This window comes from Drosophila simulans, chromosome 3L (genome assembly GCF_016746395.2).
Source record: "Drosophila simulans strain w501 chromosome 3L, Prin_Dsim_3.1, whole genome shotgun sequence".
In the NCBI taxonomy this organism is placed as follows: domain Eukaryota; kingdom Metazoa; phylum Arthropoda; class Insecta; order Diptera; family Drosophilidae; genus Drosophila; species Drosophila simulans.
In genome coordinates, this window is record NC_052522.2 from 4795331 (window position 1) to 4808820 (window position 13490).

The 13490-nt window shown below is 46.0% G+C and overlaps 2 protein-coding genes across 4 annotated transcripts in view; one reads left to right on the top strand and one right to left on the bottom strand.

The window, feature by feature from the left end:
* Positions 1–281: 281 nt before the first annotated feature.
* LOC6736829 lies at positions 282–1165 on the bottom strand. Its single transcript, XM_016170174.2, has 2 exons — positions 897–1165; positions 282–832 (listed from the first exon to the last, which is right to left on the bottom strand). Exon 2 carries the CDS (start codon positions 723–725, stop codon positions 474–476), a length of 252 nt encoding a protein of 83 aa, XP_016030486.1. The 5' UTR covers positions 726–832; positions 897–1165; the 3' UTR covers positions 282–473.
* Positions 1166–1498: 333 nt separating this feature from the next.
* LOC6736831 (dynein axonemal heavy chain 3) overlaps positions 1499–13490 on the top strand; it is a 34643-nt gene continuing 22651 nt past the window's right edge. For 2 of the 3 annotated variants that reach the window (XM_039293411.1, XM_016170887.3), the window contains exons 1-20: positions 1516–2256; positions 2314–2517; positions 3856–3897; positions 3973–4242; positions 4296–4462; positions 4527–4627; positions 4688–4835; positions 5620–5736; positions 6420–6586; positions 6650–6941; positions 6995–7414; positions 7471–7636; positions 7697–7911; positions 8993–9183; positions 9413–9597; positions 10654–10771; positions 10840–10987; positions 11125–11282; positions 11596–11662; positions 12584–13474. In XM_039293411.1, the coding sequence (XP_039149345.1) occupies positions 2037–2256; positions 2314–2517; positions 3856–3897; positions 3973–4242; positions 4296–4462; positions 4527–4627; positions 4688–4835; positions 5620–5736; positions 6420–6586; positions 6650–6941; positions 6995–7414; positions 7471–7636; positions 7697–7911; positions 8993–9183; positions 9413–9597; positions 10654–10771; positions 10840–10987; positions 11125–11282; positions 11596–11662; positions 12584–13474 (4287 nt within the window). In that variant the 5' untranslated portion in view covers positions 1516–2036. Of the gene's footprint in view, positions 2257–2313; positions 2518–3855; positions 3898–3972; positions 4243–4295; positions 4463–4526; positions 4628–4687; positions 4836–5619; positions 5737–6419; positions 6587–6649; positions 6942–6994; positions 7415–7470; positions 7637–7696; positions 7912–8992; positions 9184–9412; positions 9598–10653; positions 10772–10839; positions 10988–11124; positions 11283–11595; positions 11663–12583; positions 13475–13490 lie in introns of all 3 variants that reach the window. The other variant, XM_016170886.2, reaches the window with a different exon arrangement.

A 13490-nucleotide genomic window follows, 5' to 3' on the forward strand; every position in this document is an offset into this window, starting at 1 on the left:
CTTCTGAGTAGGAGTATGGGAATGAGCAAGGAATATCCAATTTCATACATCCTCAAACCCGAGATATGAAGAACGACGTCCCCTGGAAGTTAAGCTTCTTAGGGTATGATTGGATTCGACTTATTTCCGTTCCGGTGGAAAAGTGTTGCATACTCGCAGGCTGGAAACGATGCTGCTCCTCCGGACTTTTGTTGCTCTGCTCGTTGACTTTGTTAATAATGATGTTGTCCCTCCCCTTTGTGTATTTTCAGCAACGAGGTCACGTGACTGACAGCCGTCGCATTACGGCCCTTTGTTTGGCAAAGCCCATACCCGAACCCCCAATCAGCCGAAAAAGTCAACCCACCCAGAAGAAGGCCAATGACAAACTAAATGCAATTTGATGCGTGTCATGCCCCCCTCAGGATAATGTGTTCGAAAATGCGTGGTAATCATTATTTGTGACAATCGACGAAGTCGGAATCAATTTTTTATTAGCTCTCTAATGCCAAGATCAAGCCTCTAAGCCGATGCCCGGCAGTTGTGGCAGTTAATAAATATTTGTCACACATGGCTCTGGATGCACTGCAGCTGGAAAGCCCACTGCCTGGTACCTCGATCCCCGAAGGACCTGTCGGTGGCACCTGCATTGCGTTGTCCGGGGCGCTTAGGCACGTGACAGGCGGATGACCTGCATACTGGATCCTGAATCCTGGTTTACCCGGCCTGCGATGATGGTTTCGCATGCCTGGCTATTCCCACGACTTGTCACCTTAAACACACACGATTTCCTTTAACTTTCGCATGCGTGGCAACCGCATTTACTGCGCTCTCAAAGCCAAAATGCGTTGTCCTGGAAGGAAGACAAAGGTGAGGCAACCGCAATTGACCATTAATCAAATTTCCAATTAATTTACCACAATTAATTGCTGCGCTATTCGCAATTCAATGGTCCAAAACACCAATGCCACTTGAAGCGTCTTTGTTAAAGTCAATTCCTTTGGCGGCCGAAATGCAATAGGATCTCCTCGTGAAATCGGCTCATGATTATGCTGCCTCGTAGCATTATGGATGCGATTCCCCCCATTCAGCTGCAACCCTATTAGGGAGCTCCGAACACGCCGAGCCCCGGTCGAGTATTATTATTTTCCATCATTGTCAACATATCATCAGGTTCAATGACGAGTCGGTGCTCCCGCTGTTCCCGCCGCTCCTGCTGCTGCTGCTCCTGCTCGTCCTGCTGCTCCTTTGCCAGACAGTTGGGATAATAAATACACAGAATGCCAGGAGCAGCGGCAGCTTCACCAGGACCAGCTTTTCTGCAGTTGCAGCGCTTTATTGAAAAATGTGTGCACAATTCGAGAAAAGCTGCCAGGTAACGCGGCCTTCTCCGTGCGCTCTGGACTACACTGAGAAAAATCAAGCAAATAAAGGATAATGTAAATACCTCATATTCTTGAATATATTATTGTCCGAAAATGTACTTGCTCTCCAATATTCTCCGTGTAGCTGTGACTGCAGTTGGAGCCCTGGGAAGCCATCCCTTCACCAGACACAAATATCAAATATTATCGAGCTGAGCGGAGGACGTTGAAAGGCGAGCATTGACGGACTGTCGGGGTGTCTCCAGCTCCGGTAGCGGCTTTTGCAGCCGGTCCTGGTTGCCGGGGTTACACGTACGCCCCCGGTTCCCGGGCTCCTGGCCCGCGGGTCCTCCGTTGCCATGGCCATCCATGCCCAATGCCTGGGCCTCGACTTTGTTTGTAAACATTTCACGTTCATCGCTGGCCCGCAAATATTTCCCTTCCACTGCTGCCGCTGCTGCTGTGCAAACTTTTGCCATCCGAGCTACGGGTTTTGTTTTCCATTTTTCTAGAACGGAGAAAAGTATGCCCCGCACAGAGTGAAACAAATGAAAGCAGACTAGAAATCGTGTTTCGTTGTGTTGGCTTTGAATACGATTCGTTAGCAAACCAACATCAACGGAAGGATCACGCGCACACCGTCCCTGAAGTTCCCCCCAGACCAATCCATCCAAACCAATCCATGCCCTCGCCATGCAGAAGAAGGTAGCGCCCGAGCGCCGTCCATACTGTGATCCTCGGCTGCAGGATGACAAGCTGAGGAGGAAACGCACTCTCCATCTGCCCAGAGTGTCGCAGGCTCAGAAGAAGGGCGAAAAGCGCCAGCTGAACGACTGCCCCTTCTACAACCTGACTTATGGCTTTGACCAGTTGCCACTGGATCCTGTCAAGGAGTTCCTGCAGGAGAAGATATGTAAGGCTGCTTTAAGCCACTTTAACTTCCAATAACTAAATCCCAATTTATACTTAGCTCACATGCAGACAGACAAAATAGTGGGACACTGCAATCGGGAGTTCGATTTCCATCGCTACGATTTGGATAACGTGAAGGAGGAGTATGACGAGTGCGATGATGACAGCCTGCAGGAGCTGCAACTGGAGGATATTATCATGCCCGAGCAGTTCGAGATGCTGCGCGATGCCAAGGATCATGTGTACAACTTTGATTCCACGGGTAAGTAGGAACATTTCCGGGGCAAAACCACAATTAAGTGGAACAACATTTGCGCATTAAACCAGGTGCTGGGAATGGGTAAATGCCCCAAACAAATTGCCACACATTTCGTGTTATTCAATGAGTGAGAACTTTACCGCAAAAACATAACACTTAATACTTTATTAAATGCGAAAACATGCCCCGACTGAAGGTGCTGCCTCGCCCCACACCCAACTCCTTCTTGGCGGCTGCTCTTCCCCCTTCTGTTGCCAGCTTTCCCATTTTCCGACTCCCACAGCGCAGCTCGCTGGAAAATTGTTCACCTGTAAACATAAAAATTCCAAACATTATCCTTTTAACATAAAATTTTATAACCGAAATGAGAAAAAAGGCAAAACCGAAAAACAAATGCGTATGACATTTATTTGAATATCCTTTGGGAGTGCAGGGCACTCAAGGGTAGTCAGCGGGGGAGGGCGAGGGGGAGTCGTAGGGCAAGGACGAAGGTCGGGTCGAGTGACTCTACAACATGTTTATCATAGTGTTTTATTTAGCATTTACATGAAACATTTTTATGTTGGCGTTTTTTTCGTTGCATACTCTTTGAAAAATGTGTAATTTGGTTGTTACTTTGAAGGAGGCCATCATAAGTGATGAATATGTTATTCATTTAAAATACTTATGATAGTTACAAGAACGTTTCATCACGAATACTTAGTAGTTCATTTTATATCTTATTTTGAAATTTAATATTGAATTAAATATTAATTTACTTAATATACAGAAAAAGGGCAACCCTTGTTCGCATATTCCCACCTGAAAACCATATCTCTCTGCAGTCTCGACTTTTGTCGCTAGTTTGTAATAAAAATGTTTAATTTTTGTGTCTAGTTTTTTAATATTTAATGCGAGCATGGAAGCGCCGTCCCAGTGGGTGGTAGGCGTGGTCTACTAAGGGATCCGGTTACACAATGGCATAAAAGCGTGTTGCCAATAGACATTAGCATGCAAATACGACAAACAAACCCACAGATAGCCAGAGATGTCCAGTTGGCCCGGGGGAATTCCGTTTGTAAAGGCCCGGAATGGAAATTAATTCCAGTTTAATCAGTTAAAAATCGAACTCTGCTGCCGTGACTTTTGTTTAAAACAATTTCATGTTGCGCAAACAAACCTATTTGCCCTGCCTCTCAGGCACGTCGAAAGTCACGCAAAAAAGGGGAAAATCGAATTCGAAAAGTGCAGACAGACCCATGTCATATTCGGGGGCAAATATTAAATGCGATTTTCAATTTCAATTTTACGCATTATTTTTTACCATCACCTGCCTTTGGTTTGTTTTTTATTCGCTTGCAGCCTGTAATCAATTTCCCTGGATTGACAAATGGATGACTGGCGGTAATAAATAAGCGTGCATATTTACTCAGTGTGCATTATTAAAAATTTGACACCCCCTTCACATGTTTGGTGCAGTGCGTCCCAGTGAGCAGGAGATCTATGAAATGACCAGCCACCTCCTGGAACTCTACTGCAATCGCAGGGTGCGCATCTTCTATCCGGGCTGCGGAACCAGTTCCTCCTTGTGGACAAACCAGCTGAGGCGCCAGCACGGATCCCCTTCGGAGCTGATTGGAGCCTATCGAACGCCCTCTGCCCGCCACATGCGAGTCAACAACATGAGAGGTCCTCCCAAGAAGGAGAAGTTCACGGCCGGCGATCATTATGCCTTTCGAACGCCGCAGGGTAGAGGCTTAACTATATATATTTTAATCCAACTTAAAGTGGTGTCCTTACAGAATGTCGCAACGAACTGATGAGAGTTGGGAAAATAATTGATGAGCTAATCGAGCCAGTGCTGAAAGCAGCAGAGCACAAAATTGGCCATGGACTCACGAAATATCCCGATCCGCCCAGTTGTAAGGACAACACTAATCGAATTCTTAAGTCGGCAGGTATATTGGTGGTATGTGTTTTTTTTATATAATTTTCTTATTATTTTGTTGTAAAATATAACTTATTCTACATAGGGAAAGAAAAAGAATTGTTATGTGGGCAAGTGTCGCATCCATCGTAAGGATTTTGCCACAAATGAGGAGTTTCTGCGCTGTCTCAAAAGGATGGAAGCTACGTGAGTATCAATTTCGTTAATTTCAAGTTAATAGCAATTATTAAAAACATTCTGATACAGCCACTTTCCGTACATGCAACCCTTGCAACCGGTGGATCCTGATGACCAAAAGATCAAAATGATGGCTAAATACCAAGTAGAGCTGGCAAAAGCGGAGAAGCTTTTTACCCTGAAGATACAGAAGCGATACCAGTGCCTGCTGAAAAGTGTGAGTTATGATGAGAGATAGTTTGGGTGCCACGTGTCGCAATGTATTTCGGAATTATGCAACTGACCAAACATATGCTAAATGCAACAAATAAATGGGCGGTATGAAAAATGAAACCGAAATACCCAGCCGCAATGACTCCCCCCTGACCGAGACCATAAAAAACCCATCAAATGTGAGCACCAGCGTCGGGCGCAAATAAATTTTATCGTTGACTCCGACTTTGGCTCCGTGTCCGTGTGGTGCTCCGTATCCTTCCTCGCCACCGTGTCCATATCCATGACCGTGTCCGTATCTTTGTGTCTTTTTCCATAAAAAATGATAATAATAAAGTCCATACAAAGTAAATATGTGTGCGTGGGCGTGTGAGTAAATTAGGCTGCGTTGGCTTCAGGGCAGTGTTGCCCACAATTTTCATAAAAAAAGTGGGTTTTGAATATAAGCAATTGGAACAAGAAAGGAATCTTACCCTGCTTTGGAAAGGGCAGACAGACGGACATGGCTATATGGACTCGGATGCTCATCCTTATATGGTCGCAATATACATAGTCAAAACTGACGGGAAGAAGGCTGAATTGGCAACACTGTTTCGCGAAACGTGCTTATAAAAATTATATAATTCATACCTCGTAAATATTACGGGCTGAGGGGCTTGGTCTGAGTTATGAATAACGTGATTAGCTGTTAAAAAGCGAAACCACTTGTGTGGCGATGGCGTGAATCACACCCGATTTAATGACTGCACCCAGCCCACATCCTAATCCCTATGTTTATCCCCATGCAGATGTCTATAGTGCAACTAGCGACGTATCCTTCACACCTCATCCGAAAGGCCTTCAGACGCATCAATCCAAGGAGCGCCCTTCTGCAGGATGCCTACCAATTTATAGTAAAGGAAAAGGTGAGTAACTGACTATATAGCTGTCTATATAATTTAATCTTTTGTCTGCAATATAACACTATATAAGACCGCACTTATTTTCATATGACTCCATTTTAATCCACCACTACGTTATTTTTCAATACTTGTATCAAGTATTTAAGTTTAAGTAAGCTACAAAAGTTTATTAGAGGTTTAAGTTAATAAGCAGGCTTGACTAAAGACAACTAGGTGGGCAACACAGATTAATATATGAAAAGCGTTCCCAACTTAGTGCACCTTAGACATTATTAGTAAACTTAACTGGCTCAGAATTCGACAGAAGTTTTACCGTCGAAAAAGTTGGCCGGCAGTGCGAGCATATTAAACATGCTCCCAGAATTGGATGGTACGAGATGGGAGATGGGAGATATGGCGGAAACTGGGATGACAAGTGACGGGGCGCGTGTTGATGTTTTGACGTGAGCGCCAAACAAACTTTGGCAGGGATTTAAGCCAAGCACTTGCCATCAGCACCGGCAAATCAGTGCCGGCAAAGGCGGGTTAATGAGCAGCCAAAGATGCTCCGCAGAGAATCCAGTCCCCATCCACCTGTTCCCTAACTCCATAGTTCCAAAATCGCCTTGGAGCGCCAGCAAAGTTTATACCACCTGTCGTCCCCTTTTCAACCACATCCCCAACCATGTCTAATCAACTCATTACAGAAAGATTGGCCCAAACTGCCGCCAGAAGTTATATTAATGGATTACCTGTTCGTGGGGGACCGCGGTGTGCGTCAGGACCTCGCCATCCTTATTATCGTGTGCCTCATCGATCTGCAGGAGGACTTCCGCCACTATGTCAAGCGCTCCTTCCTTAACTACCTCTTATCGTGGGTCATCCTTGGCTTGATTTAACCTCATTCATACGGACATTGATTATCTTTGATCCGCAGGTCCAATATGGAGAGAAGGCGTCTGCAGTTGGAAAGGGAGCCCCCAGAGTTTCCCATTCTGACCATATCTCCGCCAGTTTCCTGGCGCTCCAATCTCCTGAGGGGCAAGGCTCGTATTGGCGAAGTTCTCATGACCACACATCCAACGGTTCAGGCACTGAATAGGTTGTGGCACGATCTTTATGAGGATCTGGTTGTTGTAGATCTGGGTCAGCTACTTCTGGCTCAGCGGCCACTGGATGCAGATACTGTCCAGGTTTTCATTGAGAAGAGTTGCGCCGACGTTCGGGATGTGAGTATATGATATAGTTTATATTACTTATTTTATTAATTGTTATCTTTAAGTTGCTGCTCAACGACTGGCTGCCACGATGTGCTGACCTTATGAACGAGATGCGTGGCACTTGGAAGGATCTGGTGCCCATGTCGGGGAAGTATGGAGGACGCGCGGCCATGCTCTTCCGGTGCATCCACTCGGCGATGTCCCGACACTTGAACAGCCTCATTAGCAAAAGCATTAACTACCTTTTCAAGGTCCTGTGCGCCTTCAAGGATGGCAACCGCATCGAAAAGTACTCCATGTTCGACGCGAAACTGAAGAGGATACCGCTAATGACCCTGATTGCTTCTGTGGTCGGTGCCCACTTCGATCACGAGCCCATCAACATGGGTCCTGGAGTCAGACCGGCCTCGAACATATATGTCTATGATGAGGACGACGCTGATCCCTTTCAGCAGCCGCAAGTCAACCAGTTTGTGGAAAATGTAAATATTTTAAACTTTTATGATAGGAATAAGTAACTTTAAATGTGTAATTACAGCTTCCTGATATTGATGATGTGGCTCAGTTTGAACTGGATCACTCGAATAAGCTCTACATATATCCCTATATGCAGGAGCTGCCTCGTATTTTTACAGAGCATTTCAAGAGTATTTTGGCGGTGGGCTATGAAATTCCCCGCCTCGAGTTTGTCATGTCTGGCGGTGGTTAGTAACAGTTCATATGCGTATTATACTTTGTTTGTAAGATATAACCTTGGCTTGCAGAACCCGAAACCAAGGGCTTCCTGCTTTTCATTGATGAAGACCACGTGGACTTTCTGGAACTCTGCGAGAAAGTCGAGCAGATTGTCAAAGTCAACTGGCAGGGAGTGCACGTTTACCTGAAGCCCGTCTACAAGTATTACTTTGGACTCTTCCAAAAGTTAATATTGCCCATGGTGCAGAAGGTCTGGACCGAGAATAACCTGCCGGAACTTGGGGTGAGTCCGTCCATCCGTCCTGGTGGCAATCAGCGCTCTGTGAGCCCCAGGCCCGTCTTGAAATGGATTTAATTATTTATTTCGATTTGATTACACGCAATGATGCGTAGAATTAACATAAAATTTCATTATGGAATATTAATAGACTGCTGACAGACAGACAAGTAGCAGTCGACGGGAGTTGGGAGTTGGAAAATGGCTGACAGTTTGTGTAATTTGACAAGTTCCACCTCGCCGGGAATCCGGATTATAGCGCCTGCCGAACCGTGCTCCTCTGCCTTTCCTTGATTTCTGGCATTTTGTTAGCTGTGTGCAATGTTTAATTAGTCACTGTTTGGCTTCGCACAGCCTGTTAAATTTACAAAGTTGGGCACGCTGTTATACTTAGACAGTCAGACCCGTGAATTACCAAACGTATATCATACGCTCAATTTACTTCCCCCAGTCTGGCCCAACTGCAATTGCAGTTCGCATTCATTAAGTTTTATGAAACGACCAGCAATTTCCTCTCCTCTCGATTCGTTTGGTTCGGCTTGGTTTTTTGCTCAATTTATATAAAATAAAAATTACTTCCGACTGCGTGTATGCCGCCTGCCGCCTGCTGCCAGTCGATGCATGAAATGCGAGTGCGTCTCGGTCTGCACCACCATCGATGCACCCATTGGTGGATCCAGTGGTGGAGTCGTGTGATTGGAAAGGGGCTTCAATCGCTTGAAGCATCCACAGGGCTTTAAATTGCAGCACAAAGTTTTCAATGGCAAAGAAGTAGATGGGCATTAGTATGTTTTCGCATTGTACGAATAGTTTATTTAATTTAATTGACTATTGTAAATGTAATTAGTTGACAAATATTGGCTGAGCTTAATTACAGAGCTAAAATTGTAATGCATACATGAAATTGTAATATATGTTGTAATGGTATTTCAAAAATTTAAATATGTATAGGGAGCATATCAAATGAGTTCATTTAATCAGAGTAACATTGCCATGCAGCTAATAGAATTTTAAAGCTTTCCCGATAACTTTTATTAACATCCCCTATTACATCCCTCCCTTTGGATGTGCCGACCATGTCCTCTAGGCTGTCCAGGAGCTGTTGAAAAAATTGCAGGCCGTGAGCGATACGACCTATTATCTGCGCGATTTCATTCCGCTCAACCTGTTCATGCTGGATAATCGGCACGTGAAGCTATCGCTGCGGATGTATGTGCGCGAAATCTACGATTTCATAATTGATTTTTACAAAGCCCTCAATTGGAACGAGAATCGAGCGTAAGTAGCCAAGTAGCCAAGTGTCCGAGTGTCCGTGTAGCCAAGTAACCAAGCGGCGAGAACAGATTGCATCAGCATCAGCTAAATGAAGTGCGAGTGCTCTTTCACTTAACTTTTATGCTGACTGCCCCCCAATGCCACTTAATAGATAACTTTGCTCTACACATACATATATGTATGTGCATGCACGCTACCTGATTTTTTACCCGACTCTTTTCTGCCACTTCAGCATCTGCGAGGAGCTGGAGGAGATGTCGATGAAGGCCGGCGAGCGGCCGGAGGAGACGCCCGAGGTGGTGGCCCTGCAGAACTACATCAACGACTGCCGGGAGATGCGCATATTTGCCATCAAGGATGAAATCAAGAACGTGTTGAAGCGCGTCGTCTTCCTGCTGACACACACCTACCTGTCCAGTGAGTGATGCAATTGGTTTGGTCAGGACCTACTCCTCGCTTTTCCCACTTCCTCCCTTCCGCTGTTTGTGCAGCTGCAGCTGGCCAGCCGAGCTCTTTCCCTTGGCATCCTGACCAAAAGCTAGACACTGGGCGGAAATGCGATATACAATCTATAGGTCTTTAAACTGAGAACACAGAAGAGCTAATTAAGTTAGAAGTGTTTTAAGCTGTATCAATATGGTGGAGAACCTCTTTAAGAAGTAATATTCTCTACTTATATACTATTATAATAATAGATGAATATTTCACATAGAATACAATACTTCAATACTTTCCAGACACAACTTTTTTAAGTTCTGTGTCTGATATCTTCTACCTTATAACCTTTAACCTCTGTCACAGAGATTATTATCATAATTCCAGATTATCCCGCAGTGTAGCTAGTGTGTTTGCTTTGCGCTGTGTTTGGCTTTTGGGTAGAGAGGTGATGCGGAATGGGCTCATAGGAAAGGCAGGAAGTGCAGCTTCGCTTAACATAATTAACCTCAACTAACAAGCTGAGTCTACTAATTGGTTTTATAATTACTTGCGGTGAGACACCAAACATTGAGCTCCGCTAAAACCCCGAAAATGCAACTTAATGAGCTTAACAAATTCATGAATGTGTGAAAGTTGCTTTGACAACCAGCAAATGCAGACGGGCTCACACCCACAGAAATCCTCGCAGACAATTGCCAGTTATCGTCAAGTGTCGTGTGTATCTTTCGGATAGCTACAATGTGTACTTCAGTCCCTCTGAATTTGCGGCTCCAACTGTCTGTCTGTTTGTCTGTTTGCCTGTCTATCTGCCCGTCCGTCCGTCCGAGTGTGTGGCTTTGTCACACCGAATACTCACGGATACAGCTTGTCAGGGCCAAAGATACTCGTACCTACTCGAATAACTAATTATTTTATCCCCCGAAAAAGAAAGTCTCGCGCAGCCAATTAATTAAGAGTTAAGCGCAGTTAATTAGCAGCGAGTACAATCGAGAGCCATGTCATCCAGTCTGGTCTTGGTCTCACTCCCATCCGCAGGCGACGAACTTCATCTGAACTCGCGCACATTCATCCTGCCGGGCGAACTGGAGGAGGTCCTGGATCTGAGCGCCGCCCGCCTGTCGGTGGTGCGTGATAATCTGGAGCTGGCCTTGCGGTGAGTGAAATGCCGATTAGACCCTGATCCCGAACAGATCCCAGATACTAAGCCGACACATTCCGCAGGGAGCGGCGCTTGGAGTTCGAAAAGCTGCTGGCCCAGGAGAAGCGCACGATGGACGGTTTTCGCATCCGGGAAATCCGAGATGTGCTCACGCTGGAGGAGCTCAAGGAGCGGGTGGATACGGTCGATTTGCTCTTCACCACCATTGAGGTGAGGATTAGCTATAATTTGCTGGTATTCTTTTAGAAGATTGGGTTTGATTAGTTGGGGTTTAGTTTTGCGGGTGACATTACAAATCTTCGTAATTATTTAAACACTTTATATTTATATTCATTTGTTCTCAACAGAATCTCAGCCGTGAAGCGAAGGCCATCAACACAGAGGAGACTCTACTCCAAATCGACGTGTCCGCCTTTCCACTTCTTGCCGAGATCATCGAGAAAATGGAGCCCATCGAGAAGTTGTGGAAGACCTCGTACGAGTTCGAAAAGGATTATCTCATTTGGTAAGCAGCGGCAACATTTAAGCCCATTGCAATTATACTTCTGTCAGCCGGAGGGGGTAGTGTGACACTTCCCGGGGCTCCGTAATATTCCGAAATGAAATGGCCCCAGTCCGGCAGTCATTTCCATTGACATTGCTGCACGCAAATCCCAATACCAATCGTAGTGGCCCTCTCTCAATTCCCACAGCCCGGGGGCGAATTCCAGCAGAAAGCTGGCGCTTATGATGAGGACACCACTGCAGCTCCTGCCCCTGCTCCTTTATTTCGTCCTTTTTTTGTGTATTTCTATTTACATCTCTTCTGCTGCTTTCAGGATGTTCGAGCGCTTCGAATGCCTTAATGCGGATGGCGTGCGGGAGCAAGTGGAGAATATGCACAAGGTAAGTAGTTGCAAAGTCGGAAGTTGTCATTCCAGGGGGCTTCAGTAGCTCCACTGGCTCCAGTAGCTGGCGGAAATAAAAACGAGCAAGGACCGACAAAGTTTGAGCTGTTGTCGGATTTCTCCTGCTCAACTGCCCATGCATGGGTTCCAACGTCCTTCGTCCTGTGGCTCCTCTATGTGCTCCCCCTATCTCCGCCGTGTCCGTCTGTAAGCCAATGTAGCAACTAAAATGCAACTAAAAACCTCAGGCCACCTAGGGCAGCAATAGTAGCCATCCATCCAGTTAGCAAGGGACAAACCCGACAAACCCGACCGACGACCAACTGAAAACTGGCTGTAAAAAGAAAGTTCCACTTGGCAGCCGAAAAGTATGCATGGAAAAAATGCCCAACATATTTGGCGGCTGGCTGCCATAAGATGAGTAGCTGAAGGAAGGGGATCCCCTGGATTTTGGGGATGTGACCCCATCGGGGTCAGCTGGGAAGCCGTTCGGAGCCACGCAAAAAAAGCTGCACAAAGGCGCAAAAGGAAAGTCAGTTGAATTGAATTTTTCGGCACAGCTGAAGCGGCAAAGTGGGAGCCCAAAAAAATGAAGAAAACAGTTCTCAGGCGAAAGCTTGAATACCCTTGTGAAATCGAATTATTTTCAGCTTCACAGCTGCGCAACCTTGCACCTTAAGGAGTAATTGATTAATATATACCATATAGATTTTTGAAGAAATCCTCTTTTGAAAAAGTACTATTTAATGTAGATCCATACCAGCCAGCTTCTCAGAAAATTATAGTACCATCCTCAGCAGTTTCTGGTTAAACCTTGTAATTAGTCAATTCGTTTAGATACTTATTTTCTTATAATAGCTTGATTGGCTCAAGAAACCACTCTTACCTGTTCGCCCTCTAACTCTGATATTTTTCCCAGATAATGTACAAGCTGTCCCGTCAGTTGGCCTACAATCCAGTGGCCAAACGAGCTGCCGAGCAGATGCGCATGAAGATCGAGAAGTTCCGTGTGTATCTGCCCGTCCTGGACTCGATTTGCCGTCATGGATTGGAGAAGCGGCACTGGGATCAGATCTCAAAGATACTGGGTCGCAAGGTCAATCCGAAATTGTTCCCCACCCTGAAGGACATGATCGACGTGGACATCATGAGCATTCTGCCGCAGCTGGAAGAGATCGCTAATGCCGCGGGCAAGGAGTACGACCTGAACAATGGACTGAGGATCATGCAGGCGGACTGGAGGGACGTGATGTTCGAGGTGCTGCAATATCGCGACTCGGACACGCACATCCTGGCCAGCCTGGATGATATTCAGACGCTGCTGGATGATCATATAATGCGAACGCAGGCCATGAAACGATCGCCATTCATCGTAGCCTTGGGCTCCAAGGCGGACGACTGGGAGGCCCGCCTGCTCCTCATTCAAAACATCATCGATGCTTGGACACAAGTACAGATCACCTGGATGTACCTGGAGCCGATCTTCAGCAGCGAGGACATCATGCGACAGATGCCCTTGGAGGGTCGGAACTTTAAAGCGGTGGATAAGCTGTGGCGCAAGATTATGAAGCACACTCTGAAGGATCGACATGTGATGGCTGCCACCGAGTATCCTGAAATGCTTGAAGTCTTCACGAAGGCCATCGAGGATTTGGAAACGGTCACAAAGGGCTTGAACACATACCTGGAGCAAAAGCGCCTCTTCTTCGCTCGCTTCTTCTTTTTGTCCAACGACGAGTTATTGGAGATTCTTTCCGAGACCAAGGATCCCATGCGTGTGCAGCCCCATTTGAGGAAGTGTTTCGAAGGAGTGAGTTTGGCTCAGA